The sequence below is a fragment of the Choloepus didactylus genome, chromosome 18 (assembly GCF_015220235.1).
Source record: "Choloepus didactylus isolate mChoDid1 chromosome 18, mChoDid1.pri, whole genome shotgun sequence".
NCBI classification, from domain to species: Eukaryota; Metazoa; Chordata; class Mammalia; order Pilosa; family Megalonychidae; genus Choloepus; species Choloepus didactylus.
Genome location: NC_051324.1, coordinates 25,018,308 through 25,033,691, shown reverse-complemented (window position 1 = coordinate 25,033,691; position 15,384 = coordinate 25,018,308). Strand labels below are relative to the sequence as shown.

Sequence of the window (15,384 nt, the reverse complement as noted above, 5' to 3'; positions counted from 1 at the left end):
GTTCCTTATCTCCAGAATAAACAGTGTCCGATGGCGTAGGCTGGGGGGGTGCCTACGTTAACCCCACCGGCTCTCCTAAAGGAAGGCTGGGCCCTCTGGGATTCAACTTCTGCAATCAGCAGATGAGACCAAATGGCTGCTCCAAAGGCTTGCCATTTCCAAGGAAAATAAACATAAAGCAAGAAGCCTCTTCTTGGTCAACTTCCTGCCATCTCTCTGAGGCATACTGATGGCCGGGTCCTGGGGCTGGGGCTGGGGGTGGCATTTACACTTCATGAGAGGAGCTATAGCAGCAGATGCTGAAGGTGAGATCAGAAACCCTGGCTGCTGGTTAACCTGGAGACCTCCCCCAAAACTCGATCCCATTTCCTGTAGGCCAAAGGGAAGGCTCAAGGGGAGTTAACTAGGTAAACAGATGCCTGGAAGCTCACAGCTGGAAGCGTTAAATATTTAGATTGGTGGTCCTCCCTGGACTACTGAGAATACAAACATCCATACCACAGGGCTGAGTTTTGTGCAAATGTTGGGACTTTGCATTTTTTATTAATATTTTCCTCTCACATGGTTTACATCAATTTATAATAATCTACATAAGTTGAAACAGAACAGAGACCAAAAAAAAAATATATCCTTACCAACTTATTAAAGTCAAATATTAACGAAGGGTCCCATCCTACCTGCATCAGCCCAAACTGGCAGCCCTCAGCCACAGCCCGGCAAGGACAGGCACACTTGGGGTTCCTGTGGGCACAACCCACCCTGCTGGGCATGGTGGCTGGGGGGTTTCTGGGCTGCACAGTCCCTGTCTCAGGAGAAGCCATGGGGCATTTCCTTGGTGCAGCTTAATCCAGGTCTGGTACCCCCTACCCCCCAACTCGGGGTAGAATTTATAAATATTAGGAGCCTTTTACATAAAGCTCAGCCCTCCCAGTCTTACTCCTGTTTTCACATTGCCTAAGCAAGCCTGGGGCTGCAGAAGCTACCTGATGCTGAGAAGCAAACATTTCCTTCTCTTTGCATTGGTTTTTGGGAGGTGGGAAGCACCCATTTTGGGATAATGAACTACCCTCCAGTTCATTAATGCCAATCGCTTTGGAAGCAAGCAAGAGCCTCCCATGACACACACCAACTCCTGAGTGCCGAGCAGATTCCGGGAATAGTGAGACACCAGGATCTTTAGACTCAAGCGGCCCTCTTTCGCCTTCCTCTCTTGTTCCAGGGAGCAGGGCTTCTTGCTAAGCACCTAACAGGCAGCTGAGTGGCCAGTATTTCCCTCCTCTTAAGCCTCTCTTGCCTCCGATGTGCATAAAATGCGTACCATTCTGCCCAAGATCTGGGCAACAGCCGTAAACACAAATCAGAAAGGGCCCTGCCTCTTCCCAAGCAAGCCCTATAGCTTTGGGGCTAGCAAATCCTTCTTTGAGACATGGCCCTGCGCACAAAATATGGCAGCTACTCTCCCAAACCCTGAGGGCCTAGCACCTACCCTCTTCCACATGGAATCAGGGAGCTGTGTGTTAACAGCTCAAGTCCCTGCAGACAAGGACCCTGCCCTCCCAGGCTAACTGCCACAGGCTGGCAGCCACTGCTCAGAAGGAAAACTGACCTTGGGGGAACACAGCGCACTCCTTTCCACTACCAAGCAGTGAGTTTCAAACTTGGGACTGAACCTGCTAATCCCCTACTCTGGAGGCAGGTGCTTGTGTTTCCTCATTGCCCCTACCTCTGGAGTTCCCCGGAGTTCGCCCAGAAGGCTGCATCTAGAGGCTGAGGTGGGGTGGAGGCAGCACTGTGGCAGCTGACCACTGCTGGATTGCGCCTTCCTTTCAAGGCCCTGAAGCCCCTGCAGCAGTGAGGGCTGCCCCACGGCAGTGCTCGGCTGTGGAGAATGTAAAATCTAAGGCAAAAGTACCGTGAGGTACGAGAGGTACCAGGTGAAGGCCTTGCCTCCCGGATGGAGCCTGCCTCTTTCTGGATACCTGCTTCAGCCATAGCAGTTGCCCTCCAGGAAGTCTGGCTCCATTCGAGAAGCCACTACAACTCCTTGCCACGAAGAGGTGCTTCCCCCACAACTCAAGACACCCAGTGCTACATGGCACTCCTCTGCCTGTTTGATCTGTCGTGTTTCCTCAGCAGACTAACTCCTCCAACTTCTGCTCCCCAGATTCTTTCCTGACTCTCTTGCTATCTTGATAGCAGGTCACTTGTTGTAAGTCTTTACACTCAAAAGAAATAGAACATCAGGGAAAAAGGAACTGAAAAGCAGTAGAAGAAAAAACAGTCAAAGATGCCTCACTGGTAGGCCGGAGACAGAGTGGATAAACCCCAGAAATGGAGAGTCTCAAATAGAAATTTCCACAAATCAGCTCTCCAGCGCTGTGCTAAACTGGGGATAGGTGTCATTCTGTCTCCTTATCCAATTTTTGCACAGGCCGCAAGGCAAAGCAGTGTGCTTCCACAGACCGAGAGCAAGGAGAGGGTGGGGGCAGCCGTGGCAGCATCAGGCCCATCACCACCGCACCCAGGGCCTCTTCAGAACTTTCGAGGAGATGGAGCAAAAACTAAGGCTGTGCATGCATGCGGGTGGGCCGGGAGGGAGCAGCGGGTGGAGGAAAACCCAGGGGAGGCTGCCAGGAGACTGCAGTCTGGGAGCAGGGCCAAGAGAGGCTAAGCTGGCAGCAGTCACAAAGAGCCAAATGAAAGCCCTTGCACTGGACTCAGAAGGAAAGAAAGTGTTGGAGGAAATGAAAAAACAAAGCAGGCCGTCTGTGCGCCCAGACCGGGTCGGTCACTACCTTTTCTGCATGACAAATATACATAAAACAATTCCCGAACAGCACGGAGCATTAGACACAACTAGAGATACAGAGGGCAGGAGCCTGGGGAGTGGTGGCGAGGGCTGGGGGGCGGATGGGCTTGCTTTGTACAGGGTGGCACAAAAGATGCACATATTCCAGTTCTTGGAAATCTGCTTCCTTTGTCGTCTGGCCTGCTGGGTTTGGGGGTTTTCCATTGCAGTCTTTCAAGTCTGTGTTGGGCCCCCCAGCTGGAGAGGCTGGCTCCAGCCCCCCTCTGCAGCTGCCCCTGCCTCAGGCTACACATCGGTGGAGAAGTACAGTGTGTTCCGCTTCAGTTCTGCGAAGGAAATGGGAGGGTGCTGCAGGTAGTAGAGGAGGACCTGGACCTGTAGGGAAACAGGGGAAACTGAGGCTGGGGTTCCTGCCCTCTCCTCCTCATCTGTTGAGAAGAAACCGTCCTTGGACCCGGGGCCAATCTGTGTTGTCCCCCCACCTCCCCACCCCAGACTGGCTCTGGTCGCCTCTCCCTCCTCGGAAACCCAGTGTTGGACCAAGTACAGCAGCAGAGGGCGCTGCAGGGCAGAGGGCGGGGGAGCCCGGGCTGCTTCCCAAGCTAACTCATAAACTCCCTACCCGATTTGGGGTTGGCTTTTCCTTGGCAGCCCTGCCCCAGACTGGACCCTGTTCCTGGTCCTGTAGGGATCCCAGGGAAGCTTCTTGACCCCAAAAGCACCCCCAGAACTTCCATGCATGAGGGCCCTAAACTTTTCCTATATCCCTGGGCTTGCTTGCTGAGACTGAGGCACTCCTGGCAATGCAGTCAGCCCCTGAGACATTCTCCAGGGCTGTCCACGGCCCCGCCCCTGGTGACATCCTACAGACCCAGCTGCCCGGAAGCGGTGGGGCGTGTGGACTCTGAGCTGTTCTCTCTCCACCCCTAAGAGGGCCTTGGCTCACACCTCCACCCCCCCCAGCCAGGCAGGGCTGGCAGTACCTGTGCCATGACGTCATGGGACCAGATATCTGCAGCTGACGTGAGGTGTGCTTTGCTCTCCACTTCTGAGGGTCTCAGTAACGTGGGGCCAAACACAGTAGCCAGATTGTGAAGGGACATTTTGTTGATGGGTTCCTTTTCAGCAACCCTGAAAGGGAGGAAAGAGAGAAGGAAAGAATCATTTTTCAGCAGCCACTCTGAGCTCCCTGAGCCAGGGGCCTCTGACCCCAGCTCTGCCCCAGGACATTCCCTCCCATCCCGGCTCCTGAAGGTAACTGAAGAGACGGCAGCCCCGGGCTCCTTAGGGCTCCTTAGAGATAATTGCATTACTGCTCTAAGAGCTTTCTCTGTAACTCATCTTCATCACATCCTTGGAAAAAAATACTATTGTTGTCATCACCCTTTTACAAACGGGGAAACTGACGTACAGAGAGGTTAAGTGATGCTGCCCAAGGCCACGCAGCTAGAATTTGGACCCAGGCATTGCGCCTGCAGATCCCCTGCTCTTAACTACCCCGCTGTGTACCCCCATCAAGCAGTGTACCCTATCAAGCAGTCAGTCGGGGTAAGCAGCTGGGAGAAGAGGCAGGGAGCAGGGCTCAGGCCTCAGCAGCTGGCGCTAACCAGACTTGAGGTTCTGCCTGCAGTGATGTGGCAGGAGCAGCCCCAAGCCTAGCTGGAGCCAGGGGCTTTCTTCCTACACCTTTCCTGAAGGATCTGCTCTATGGGACCCCCTGAGCTGCCTCCCTTTGGAGCCCACTCCACCTTCTCATAGGCCAGATGCTCAGGAGCTGAGTGACAGGCAAGAGCTGCCATTTGAGGCTGGGGTCCAGGCAGGTCCAGAGGAGCAAACATACCAGACAGGCTCTGGGCCTCCCCCAGTGCTAGGACATGTTTCTGGGGCTGAGACCCACTTGCCCTGAATGGTGCCCCTCGCCACACTCCCTACTGTGCTGTCACCCCCACCCTATAGGCGGGAGCTCTGGCTGTGCCCGCCAATTGCTTTGGAAACAGGCAGACAAACATTGCCATGCCAGGAGGCAGCTGTGTGGCCTGCTGGCCCAGTGTGTGTGCTCATGCGCGCGCACGCGCGTGCACACACACACACACACACACACACACACACGTCCCAGCCAGGGGCCCAGATGGTGGGAACAGACTGTGCCCAGTTCCCAGGGCAGAAAACCTAGTGAATTTTCCTTTCCCACTCCATCTGTGTGTCACCTCCCTCCTCCCCACTACCCGCCACCCTATTTGGGATTGGTTGGGGGTTCGGTACTGGCCAAACCAGTGGGAAAAGTGTCTCATAATGGGAAAAACAAGATACCAGTCCCGGCCGCTTCCAGGACTGCTCCCCTCCCGAGCTGGCCTGGCTGAGCCCCGGCTGTGCGCCCAGGCCCGAGGACCGGGTGGGACTGAGCTCTGGGGAGGAACGGCCCCTCAGAGCAGCCCCTCCCAAGGTTCTCTGGCCCTGGGTGGCAAGCAGACTTTTAAAGGACACCCAATGACTTCTTCCCCCATCATGCCCAGTCCTGAGCTCAAAAGTGAGGGAGAAGGACACTTCAGGTCTCTGTTTCAGTTCTCAGCTTTGCTGCAGGCCTTGACTTCAGCAGCTCTTTCTTTGACTCAAGTGTGTGAGATGGGTGGGGGAGGTGGGGAAGGGGGGGTGAGAAGGGCCTTAGTTAAAATTTGAGAGATGTGGGGTCTAGGGACAGACCTGCTGCTGAGCCAAGCAAGCCTCTGCTGATCGTGGGGACTCCGTTTCCCTGTCTGTTAAATGAGGTGTGGGTCTAGACTGGTGGGTTTCAAACTGTTTTGAAGGTGATTAACAACAAACAGTGTAACCCATACACTCTGCAATCCAGCGACCAACACCATGCTTCCTGCTTGGAGCAACCAATGCTGCTGCTTTCATTAAAAAATAAACTGAAGTTGACTGAATGAACCACTGATAGGGTGGGACCCACTGATTGTAAAAACCCGTCTTTAGTGCTTGGCTCTAGCCCTGATGTTCTCAACATTCCATGGTCAGTATTGAAGTGGCTGTCAGAACCCAAATACTTCTCAAAACAGAATTCGAGCATGAGAATTTGAAATGCAAACTCTTAACCCTGCTATGGATGGCCCGACAGAGGCGAGAGTCCATGAGGAAGAGGGAGGAGGTAGGGTCCCACAGCACGGCCTGCCCACCCCGCCGGGACCTGCTCTGGGGACCCTGTTGTCCCGCAGACGGGGCCCCTTTCTGAGCTGCTCCCTGGGCCCTGTTACCTTTTCAAGTGTTCCAGCAGGAAGAGGAAGGTGATGAGGTTGGGGTCAGGCAGGGAGCGGAGAAGGTGCATCATGCAGTTTTCCTTGGCAGCAGGGTCTGACAGGGCTGGGTGAAGAGAAGGGGTTAGGCTGGAGTTTGGCTCCTGGGGTGTGTGTCGTGGGGGGTTCATAGCCCTTGCCAGATCCCCTGTGGTCATGAGGCTGTGGGATGGGCCAGGATGCCAGGTATTTGGGGGAGCTGAGACTTCAGGGAAGGACCTGGGCTCTGGGACGTCAGCCAGAGGCTGGCGGGTGGGCTGGGGGTGGGGGTGCAGGGCCTCCTCCCTCCCTTCCCCTCACCGCCCGGGCCTTTGCTGCTGGGGCCATTCCCCAGGCCCAGTTTGCAAAGCTACATTTAAGACCAAGATGTCATAAGCTGCCAGCGATGCCAATGTCTTTTCTCTTAACCATCTCTGATGCCGGAGCATGGGAGTGAGCGGCCTCCCATGGGGCTCCTCATTCCCTGTGGTGGCCGCAGCCCTGATCTTCTCCAGAAGGATCTGGCCCAGGTGGGTGGAGGCGGGAGCCTGGCCGGCCAGGTCCTCAGCTTCTTGCCCCACCTATGGCCCAGGTGAGAAGCTGAAGCAGGGCCCTTCTAGAAGGCTTGGCACAGACCACCTCAAGGCCCTCTCCCTCCAACCAGGCTCCCCCTTGGTTCTGGGGTGCTGGCCCTGACCACCCCCTCAGGGCAGTTTTCCCTGGATGCCAGAGGTCCAAGCAAGGAGGTCCATGTGTCCACACAGGCAGCACAGAGGATAGCTCTTAGGGACCGTGAAGGGGGAGGGCAGGTGAAAGGGTCTGGGCTCTGGGTCGGGTCCTGCCAGGCCCCACCTCGCCCTCTGGAGCACTTGGCCATGTGGCCCTGTTGCCCCGGGCAGAGCCATGAGCCGGGGAAGTCACAGCTGCCTTCTCTTGCTCCTTACTGTGCTAGTCAGGGGGGCCTGGCTCAGGCTGCCCAGGGGTCTCACCAATGCCCTCCATAAAGGCGGGGTAAAGCCGGTCTGTGAGGAGGGGCTCAGGCAGCTCCCGGAAGTAGAGCTTGAGGGTGCCGGCGATAGCATTGATGTCTGTGTCGCTCAGCATCAGCAGGATGTCCTTGTTGTCTGTGGGACGGGATGACAGGCCTCACGGTCACCCCTCCCTCCCCTGCGGCCCCCGACTGGATAGGCGGCCCCAGGCCACTCCCTACACATGTCCTGAGGCCGCCTGGCCAGGAGCACCTCCACCCACTCATCTCGGGTCGGATTTCCCCAGAAAGGCAGGATGGAGGGGATGCCCACGGGAGGGAGCACAGTTCCGTCATCTACATCCACGGCACGTGGCATGCACCCTCCTCCAGAAGGAAACCTCCCCGCCGCCAGGCCCCTCTCTGGGAGGCACTGTACAGTTTTTACTCCTAAAACCATGTTCCAGCAGAACCTCAGCTTCCAGGCCACACAGAGGAGCCAGGTGCCAGCATGACCCCCGTCCCTGTCCCCCAGCTCCCACACCATGCCTGCTCAGCAGCTGCCCGGGACAACCACCAGAGTCACCAGCCACTCCCCACAGAATCATCACCCACCCAGGTCTCCTGACTACTGGGTGCTCACTGCTCTGCAGCCTCAACCAGCAGAAGAGGGTGAAGGACAAAGAAGAAATCAGAAAGGTCAGTCCCACCCTGAGAAATTTACAGTCAATGCTAGAGACAGAACTGGCCCTCCCAAAAGGCACTCGGGGTCCAGAGACAGCTAGGAGGGAGTCTCAGTTGAGAAGCCCAGGCTCAAAGCTCTTTAATTTCCCTCTAGCCAACCAGGCACCCAGGAATTAGCAAGAAAGCCAGGCACATGGGCTGTGAAGTCAGAAAGAGCTGAGTTTAAGCCCAGCGTCAACACCTACAAGCCTTGGCCCCTCTGGGCCTCTGTCTCCTGATCTGTAGCAATGGGTCAGCGGCTGGGAGGTGGGCCACAGACAAGGCTTCTTCCCTCGACTTGTCCCGGCTTCCCCCTGGGGAGGGCCTCCCGGTTCCCCCGAGTGACCTGCTGGGCCACTGCCTGCTGCCGCCCGGCCGCGCCGCCCAGACTCACTGGCATCGAAGACGGCCTTCAGCGCCTGGATGTCTGTGGCCACCCCTGATATCCGGTAGATGCCAACCTCCTCGATGCCCCTCTTCTCCACCTCCTCCACACACTGCCGGACAATGTAGGGCACCTTGGAGCGCTCCCGCCTGCGTGGGGAGAGGGGAGGTGCTGGGAGGGTGAAGCACAGCTGTGCACAGCTCCCCTGCCCAAGACAGATCCCGGCCTTGGGGCATGCTAGGCTCTCGGACGGTGGGGTGAGGGGGAGGCTGAGAGAGGCCACCCCGCCTGAGGGCTGTCTGCTCAGGGCCAGGGGACAGGTGGGGCAAAGCTGAGACAGAAGCCCAGACTCTGGGAAAGAATGTCCTAGAGCAGGGCTCTCAGATTCAAATGCTTCCGGGAGTCTGGCAGGTGGGTGGGTTCTGGAGGAAAAGGGATTGGGGGGGAGGGGCGGTGACCTGAGGGACACACACCCTTCCTAGAGGGACAGCCACACTGGGGATTCCAGCCCATGGCTGCCACGCCACACTGTAGACCCACAGTTGTCAAACCTTCCCACTGAATATTACAGGCAGCTGAAACTCTGGAATTTTCCCATGAAATCTGCCCAGGATTAAAGAAGGCTTTAATGTTGGCTCTTTTATTTCTAAAGCCCTGGAGGAGCCACACACCTCTGTGAGCCACTTTTGGCCTCACAGCAGCCATTTGTGACGACCAAACCGAAGGGTGACTGGTGAGGTGCTGGGCACGGGCAGAGAGGGCTGGAAGGCGGGATCAGCGGGGACCCGGGGCGCCCGTCCTGCAGGCAGACCCCAGAGGCAGCACCTACTTGGTCACCACACTGATCTTCACACCAAAGACGCCGGTCTGCTTTTTGGACGGGGTCCGCTTGAGGCTCATATCTCGGCTGGTGAACTTCATGGAGAATTCCACCTTGATCTGGCAGGTATAAGTCCCCCAGGGCGTGAGGGCTGAAGCAGTGTCCCCAAAACTCAGGGGTCACCTCCCCGAGCCTGCAGACCAAGGGCTACCTCTAGCACCCAGGGCTCCCTGAAACGTCCACAGATGGGAGTGGGCGAGTGTGGGCTGAGCCCAGGGGCAGGGGCAGGGGCAGGGGCAGGGGCAGGGCTGCCCACCCACGGCACAGGCACCTCCCACCTCTGCGGGCTTACCCCATTCATCTCAATCACATCTGTGTGCCAGTTTTTGGTTTCTACAGTCTGTGGGTCCAACTGCAGAGAAAGAGAGAATGAATGAGAGAGAGATGATGGCTCGGAGACTAAGCTGCTCACAAGTCAAGTCCCATCATGCAGGCTAACGATCATCAGCCAGAGGCTGGGCCTGATGTTTATCTCAAAATCAACCCTTCAGGTGGCCACAGTCCCCAGTGCCTCCAGCCCTGGTGAGGGGAGCTGCCCACTGGCCCCTGATGGTGTGGAGCACTTTCACCATCACACCTGCTTCCCTCCTGACCACCACCCTGGAAACAGGCATCATCACCCCATTTTACAGAAGCTGAAACTGTGGTTCACAGAGGGCAAGCAACTTGCCCAACCACCAGAACTGGAGTCATCAGGAAGGTTCCTGGACCTGCGCAAGGTGTGTGGAAGGTGATAAATGGAAGGCAGAGCAAGGTAAGGTTTAGGAGCCTGATTTCAGGAGTCAGGCTGCTGGGGTTTGAATCCCTGCTCTGTTCGTTTCAGCTGTCTGAGCTTTGGCAGGTTTTAATCTGAGCTTTGTTTTTTTCCCACCTGTAAAATGTGGCCAGTGGCAGAGTTTGCCTTGTGGATTGTTGTGAGGATGCAATGAGATTAACTCAGGTGAAGCAGTTTCTAGGGAAGGCCTCTGCGACTTAGGCTGGAGCCCCGACAAGGTGGGGACAACAGGAAAGGTCAGGCCCATCCCTCACCTGGGACTGTACAGAACTCAGTTTCCCTAACTCAATGGCCTTCAAACTGTTTTGCTTGTGCATCCACAAAATAATTTTGAAAAACTGTGCACTCCTTGGCACATTTTTAGGTCAACATCTGAACATTTCCATGGCAAGTTTAAATATAATTTCCAGGACAATGTAAATATTGACTTAAAATAAAACAATTACATCATCCTTTTAAATACATTTAAAAGAATCAAAATACCATAGTGATTTGATACCCACCATCGTCCATTTAAAAAAATAGAAGCTCCTCCTTCCCTTGCAGAAATCCCACAGTCATTCCTTTTTCTCCTTAAATTTATATTTCTAATCCAATTCTCCTAAAAAAGTGTTGCCCTAGTTTATATTTTTAAGTCTTTTATTCATAATCCTGTTAAATTTTGCTTCAACAAAAATATCTGTATAAATTGAAACTTAAAATTTCCTGACACCACAAGGCTTCAAGGATTCAAAACATACTCCTGATTAGTTATTACAATGATTAGCAGGACACAATTAAAAAATAAACCAGTACACTACAAATTTTAATAAATACTAAAAATAGCAAAGTAACATTTTATTGGCAATGTATCTCTTTATGAGATGGATTTAGCAGTTTTTTTCATTTTATTTTAAAGACCTATATGAATATGATCTTTTGTAGAGTAAAACAAGATTCAGCATGAATTCTGTTCATATTTTTGTTTTCAAAGATACAAGTGATGTCCAGAGAACCTCTTAAAAAAAAAGATATGTGATGAAAAGTCTTATTTACATAAATAAGTAGATATGGCTGAGAAGTTTTATTATAGCAATGTTATGCAATTCTTTAAACTCTTTCCATATTATTTGCCTTAGATCACATATATACCTAGTAACAAGTTATTTTAAAAACTGAAGACATCATGTTGAGTGAAATAGGCCAGATATAAAAGGATAAATGTATGATCTCACGTATATGAAATAACTAGAATATGCAAATCCAGAGACAGAAAGTAGATTACAGGCTACTGGGGCTGGGGATAAGGGAATGGGGCGTTACAGCTTAATGGATACAGAGTTTCTGTTTGGGGTGATGAAAAAGTTTGGGTAATGGATGGTGGTGATGTTAGCACAACACTGTGAAAGTAATTAACACCACTGAATTATATACTTGAAAGTGGTTAAAATGGGAAATGCTGTCTGTCTGTTACCACCATAAAAAATTAAAAAAAATATTTTAAATGATCTTTCAGCTGACAATTAGGTCCTCCATCAGTTTTGTGGGGGACAAAGAACTAGAAACTGACACAGGCATTGGAGTAATTTACGTGCTCAACACCGACGCCAGGCCCCTCAGTGAGCCTTGAGCCTCTCCTCCGTGGAGGGAGAGAGGAGATGGTGAAAGGCTGTTCTCAGGCAGATCAGTTTTTGCCAACCAGCAGCTATGGTAGTTGAAGATCTGCAAATGGACTTCCTTAAAACTCTCCCTGCCTTCCTACCCCTTGGGGAGTCTCAGTGTAGCCCTAGGCGTCTGTCTGCACAACACAGTTTGAGCACTGCTGTTCTAACAAGCCACAGTCACTGCAGAGGGAAAATGAGATCTGGGTCAGCCCAGGGTGGCTGGGCCCTGGGGAGGAGCTTCCTGCAGGGACGGTGAGCTTCCTTCCCACGCCTTCTACCAGCCACAAGCCTCTGAGGGGTCTGGGTCTGCCGCTTGGCTCACTCTGGGCCCTCCATCTAGGCCAGCTCTGGCCCAGGCCCAGCCTGCAGCAGTGAGTTCCCTGCACGGAGAACGGATGGAACTGAGAACAGGAAGGGGACAGAGGGGTATGGAAAGAGCCAAGCCCCCCATGTCACCCACCCCCCAAACACACGATGGGCGTGTAGGAGCCACCAGCTGGGCACGGTCCCTGGCGGACTGCAGAGGGGGTACTCAGGCTCAAGAAGGCAGATTAGCCGCTGGCCAGGCTGCAGCCCAGGCTCTCTATTCCAGAAGGCTCTGAGGCCAAGTGTTCCCCCTGGGTCCTGAAGGAAGCCCAAACTCTGGCCACTCTTCCCCGAAACCTCCCTTCCCTCTAAGTTTCATTTTGTCCCCAATCCTCACCGGGCTCCTTATAGTTCCTTCACCCCCAACCCAACCGCTGGGTCTTGGACTCAAGGGCCTGGGCCTGTCCCCAGCAGCTGTCACATGGGGCGGACGCCGAGCTGAGAGACCTCAAATACTCTTGGTCGACGGACTGAGGCAGAGACTACCTGGGAGCTGCCTTCTGGAGTGACCACCCCTTTTAAAGCAGGTCTCTCCAGGCGTCTGCACGGACCTCAGGCCTGTTCCACTGCCCTGGCCCTGGGCGAATCCCCCCAATGCCGCTCCCCTGCCCCAGCTTTCCATGCCCTGGCACCTCCGGGCAGCCACCACGGACGGAGCTGAGCCCCTTCTCCGAGTCCTGCCGTGGGGTCTGGAAACAGCCCGGGCGGGGAAGGTGCAGTAAGACCGACCCAGGTCCATTTGTTCACTCTTCCCCACCAGCGTGAAACTGGGCAGGGCACTTCCCCTCTCTGAATCTCAACTGCCTCGTGGGGGTGTCTGTACCTATCTCAGGGACGTTTCGGCCAGTAATAGCAACCTCCTATCAACCAGACACTATGACCAACCCCGGACATTATCCACCCGGTCCAGCATCTCGATCCATCACCCTAATGAGCCTGTGAGGCTTTTAGAGAACACAGAAACTGCCCAGGGCCACACATTTAGGAAGTGACAGTTGGGAGACAAAATCAAGTCTCCCTGACTCACTCGCTCTGCTAACACTGCAAGATAACGTGTCAAGTACCCAGCCTGGCGCCTGCACCCTCAACAAGGGCGGCTGCCGCTGCTGTTATTTACTTAGAAAGGAGACGCTGGGGCTCCTGGTGCGTGGGCTGGCACCGTGGGCAGACCTGGGTGCTGGCAGGCCGCCTCCCGGAGAATCTTCTGTTCCCTGCCTGTCCGTCACTTCTGTTTCAGCTGCCAAGTAGCAATCCTACATTTTCCCGGGAGTATCAGAGACGGGAAAAGCGACTCCTGATGCTGAGGCCCAGCTCTAGCTCTGCCTCTTCCTGAAAGCCTTCCAGGATAACCTCAAGCCACAGGCATCTATCTCCTCTTCCCTCTGGCTTCCTGCTACATTAAACTCCTGCCCCTCCGCAGCAGGCCGGGCACCACTGGCTGTTCCACACACGCTGGCCTCTCTAAGGCCAGGCCTGGGTGAGGTGCAGCTCTCTGGCTTTACTGTGTGTCCCACCACTGCCAGCGTCCTGAGGGCCCCACTCAGGGAGGCCTGCCCAGCCCCCCAGCCCCCTGAAAATGAAGCCCCGTCTTCCCCGGGGCCAGCAGCCTGCAGGAACCAGGTCTATTTCAGGATGTCATTTAAATACAGAAGAGGGAGGGTGAGGAGTGGAGAGGGACATGGGCACATTTTCCAGAGAAATGATGTTGCCTGAACTGCCGTGGCTATTTATAACCCCTGGGAAATGTGGACGCTGCTATTTCCTGATTAGATTAGTGCTTGGGGTAGAGGAGCCGGCCCCTGGGATGGCAGCGCAGGGGAACACCCGACAGCTCACTCTCCAGCCCCAGCAGACGGGTGCCACCCACAGGACCAGGAGCAGGTGCCAGGTGTGGGGTGGGGGCCGGGGTGGTGGAACCAGCTCACCTGAGGGAGGGAGAGAGGGTGTCACGCAGGGCCAGGCTGGGACACACACACAGAGGGGGCCTCCTTCACACCACGGGCCAAACCCACACGCAGCACGGTCCCCTCAAGCTGGGACATGGGCAGGAGACACAAACGAGGTCCTGAAGCATGCTGGAGGGAGCTATGAATGCCCGGGCCACAAGCAGCCGCGAAGAGCAGCTCAACAATTTCTCCTCGGCCTTTGCACTTAGACACGGTCAGGTCCTGGCTATGCCCTGAGACCTGTCCCACTGAGAAAAGGCTGAGCTCTGGGGCCGACGCCAGGGAGAGCACCCAGGCCCCTGGCCATGGAATCCTGGTTCCCTGCTGGGAATCCCGCATCCCACATAGGAAGGACATAGGCCAAGGGTACTTCCTGGTGAGAATCTGGGTAGGTGGCTAAGAGTCTGCACCTCAGTGGCCTCACCTTTAGGACAGAAGCCCAAGGTGGGTGGGCTGGGTAGATCTGAGGCTCCAAGGGCAGGGAGGATGCTCTGGGCAACCCCAAGTGTGGTCCAGATGGTGGCTCCTGCCTTCATTTCAAGAGGAGGGACCAGGGGTCTCCTCCTGCCCCCGGGGAGGTCACCCTGGCACTGCTTCTTGCCTCTGACTTGAGGGCTCTTCCTAGCTGGCTGCCTCCCAGCCTTGCATTTGGGAGGTACCCCATTGATTTGGGCCCCTCAACACCAGTGCATCGAGATGTAACACAGGGACTTGCTTGGTGACAGGCACCCATGATGACCCCAAGGGCTCCCAGGCCCCCTAGCTCCCTCCCACAGCCCCTCAGCCCCATCTCTGAAAGCTGGCAGCACAGAACCCTTTCCCTTTGGAACCTCCCTCTGCCCCCCACCATGAGCCCCGGGAATGAGCAGCCCCAGGAGCTCAAATCCCCGGGCTCCGTCCCTGGCCTCCATGTCCCTCTCGGGTCTGGACTCCTGCCCCACTTTTGCTTCAGGCCTGGCATCCGGCCCCCTCCTGGGCTGGTGGATAGACTTTCCTTGAAGCCCAGAGTTGGTTTTAGGGCTAATGAAAGTGAAATGCTTCTAAACCCATGGGCAGTAAATCCAGTCTGCTGAAGTCGTCACCCTCGGATGCAGGACGGGAGTGTTGGGGCTTCAAAAGAACCCAGCCCCTGACTGGGAACTACATGGAAGGGGGAGATGCCAGAGACCGAGTGCTGGGCCACAGAGCCCGGGCCCTGAGCCAGGTGTCGTGCCTGGAGGGGGAACCAGGGCCTGTGGCTCCCAGGCCAGCGGCCACAGTGGCGGGCCTGGGCTGGCGGGCCCCTGTCTTCCCCCCAACTGTGGCCGCACGCTCAGGGCTGGTCCCCGTGGGACGCCAGACCCAGCCTGTCATTGGGACACACCACAGGCGTGACAGGCATGGTGGGGCTGGCAAGGAGGGGCAGGGAGCTGCCGGGAGCCTCCCCCTCCTCCCCCGGGGCAACGTGGCTGCCCTGAGAGAAAACAGTGTGTGGCAGTGCAGAGAGGGAAGGGCTGCCAGGCCTGTGTCCTGGCTTCTAGCTCAGCAGTTGGTTTGGGGGAGACCAGGATCTGGCTCAATAAACTGTCACCCCAAATTCCCAGAGGCCTGACCTGCCCAGCATAAGGCCAAGCAGGCTCTG

General features: G+C 55.4%; 1 protein-coding gene across 6 annotated transcripts in view; it reads right to left on the bottom strand.

Annotated features, from left to right (window-relative positions):
- Positions 1–506: 506 nt before the first annotated feature.
- The window catches only part of ABR (ABR activator of RhoGEF and GTPase), a 192,512-nt gene continuing 177,634 nt past the window's right edge, over positions 507–15,384 (bottom strand). For 5 of the 6 annotated variants that reach the window (XM_037810286.1, XM_037810283.1, XM_037810284.1 and 2 more), the window contains 7 exons: positions 9,326–9,385; positions 8,983–9,092; positions 8,163–8,302; positions 7,068–7,202; positions 6,061–6,166; positions 3,793–3,940; positions 3,049–3,184 (listed from right to left, as the gene is read on the bottom strand). In XM_037810286.1, the coding sequence (XP_037666214.1) occupies positions 3,095–3,184; positions 3,793–3,940; positions 6,061–6,166; positions 7,068–7,202; positions 8,163–8,302; positions 8,983–9,092; positions 9,326–9,385 (789 nt within the window). In that variant the 3' untranslated portion in view covers positions 3,049–3,094. Of the gene's footprint in view, positions 3,185–3,792; positions 3,941–6,060; positions 6,167–7,067; positions 7,203–8,162; positions 8,303–8,982; positions 9,093–9,325; positions 9,386–15,384 lie in introns of all 6 variants that reach the window. The other variant, XM_037810282.1, reaches the window with a different exon arrangement.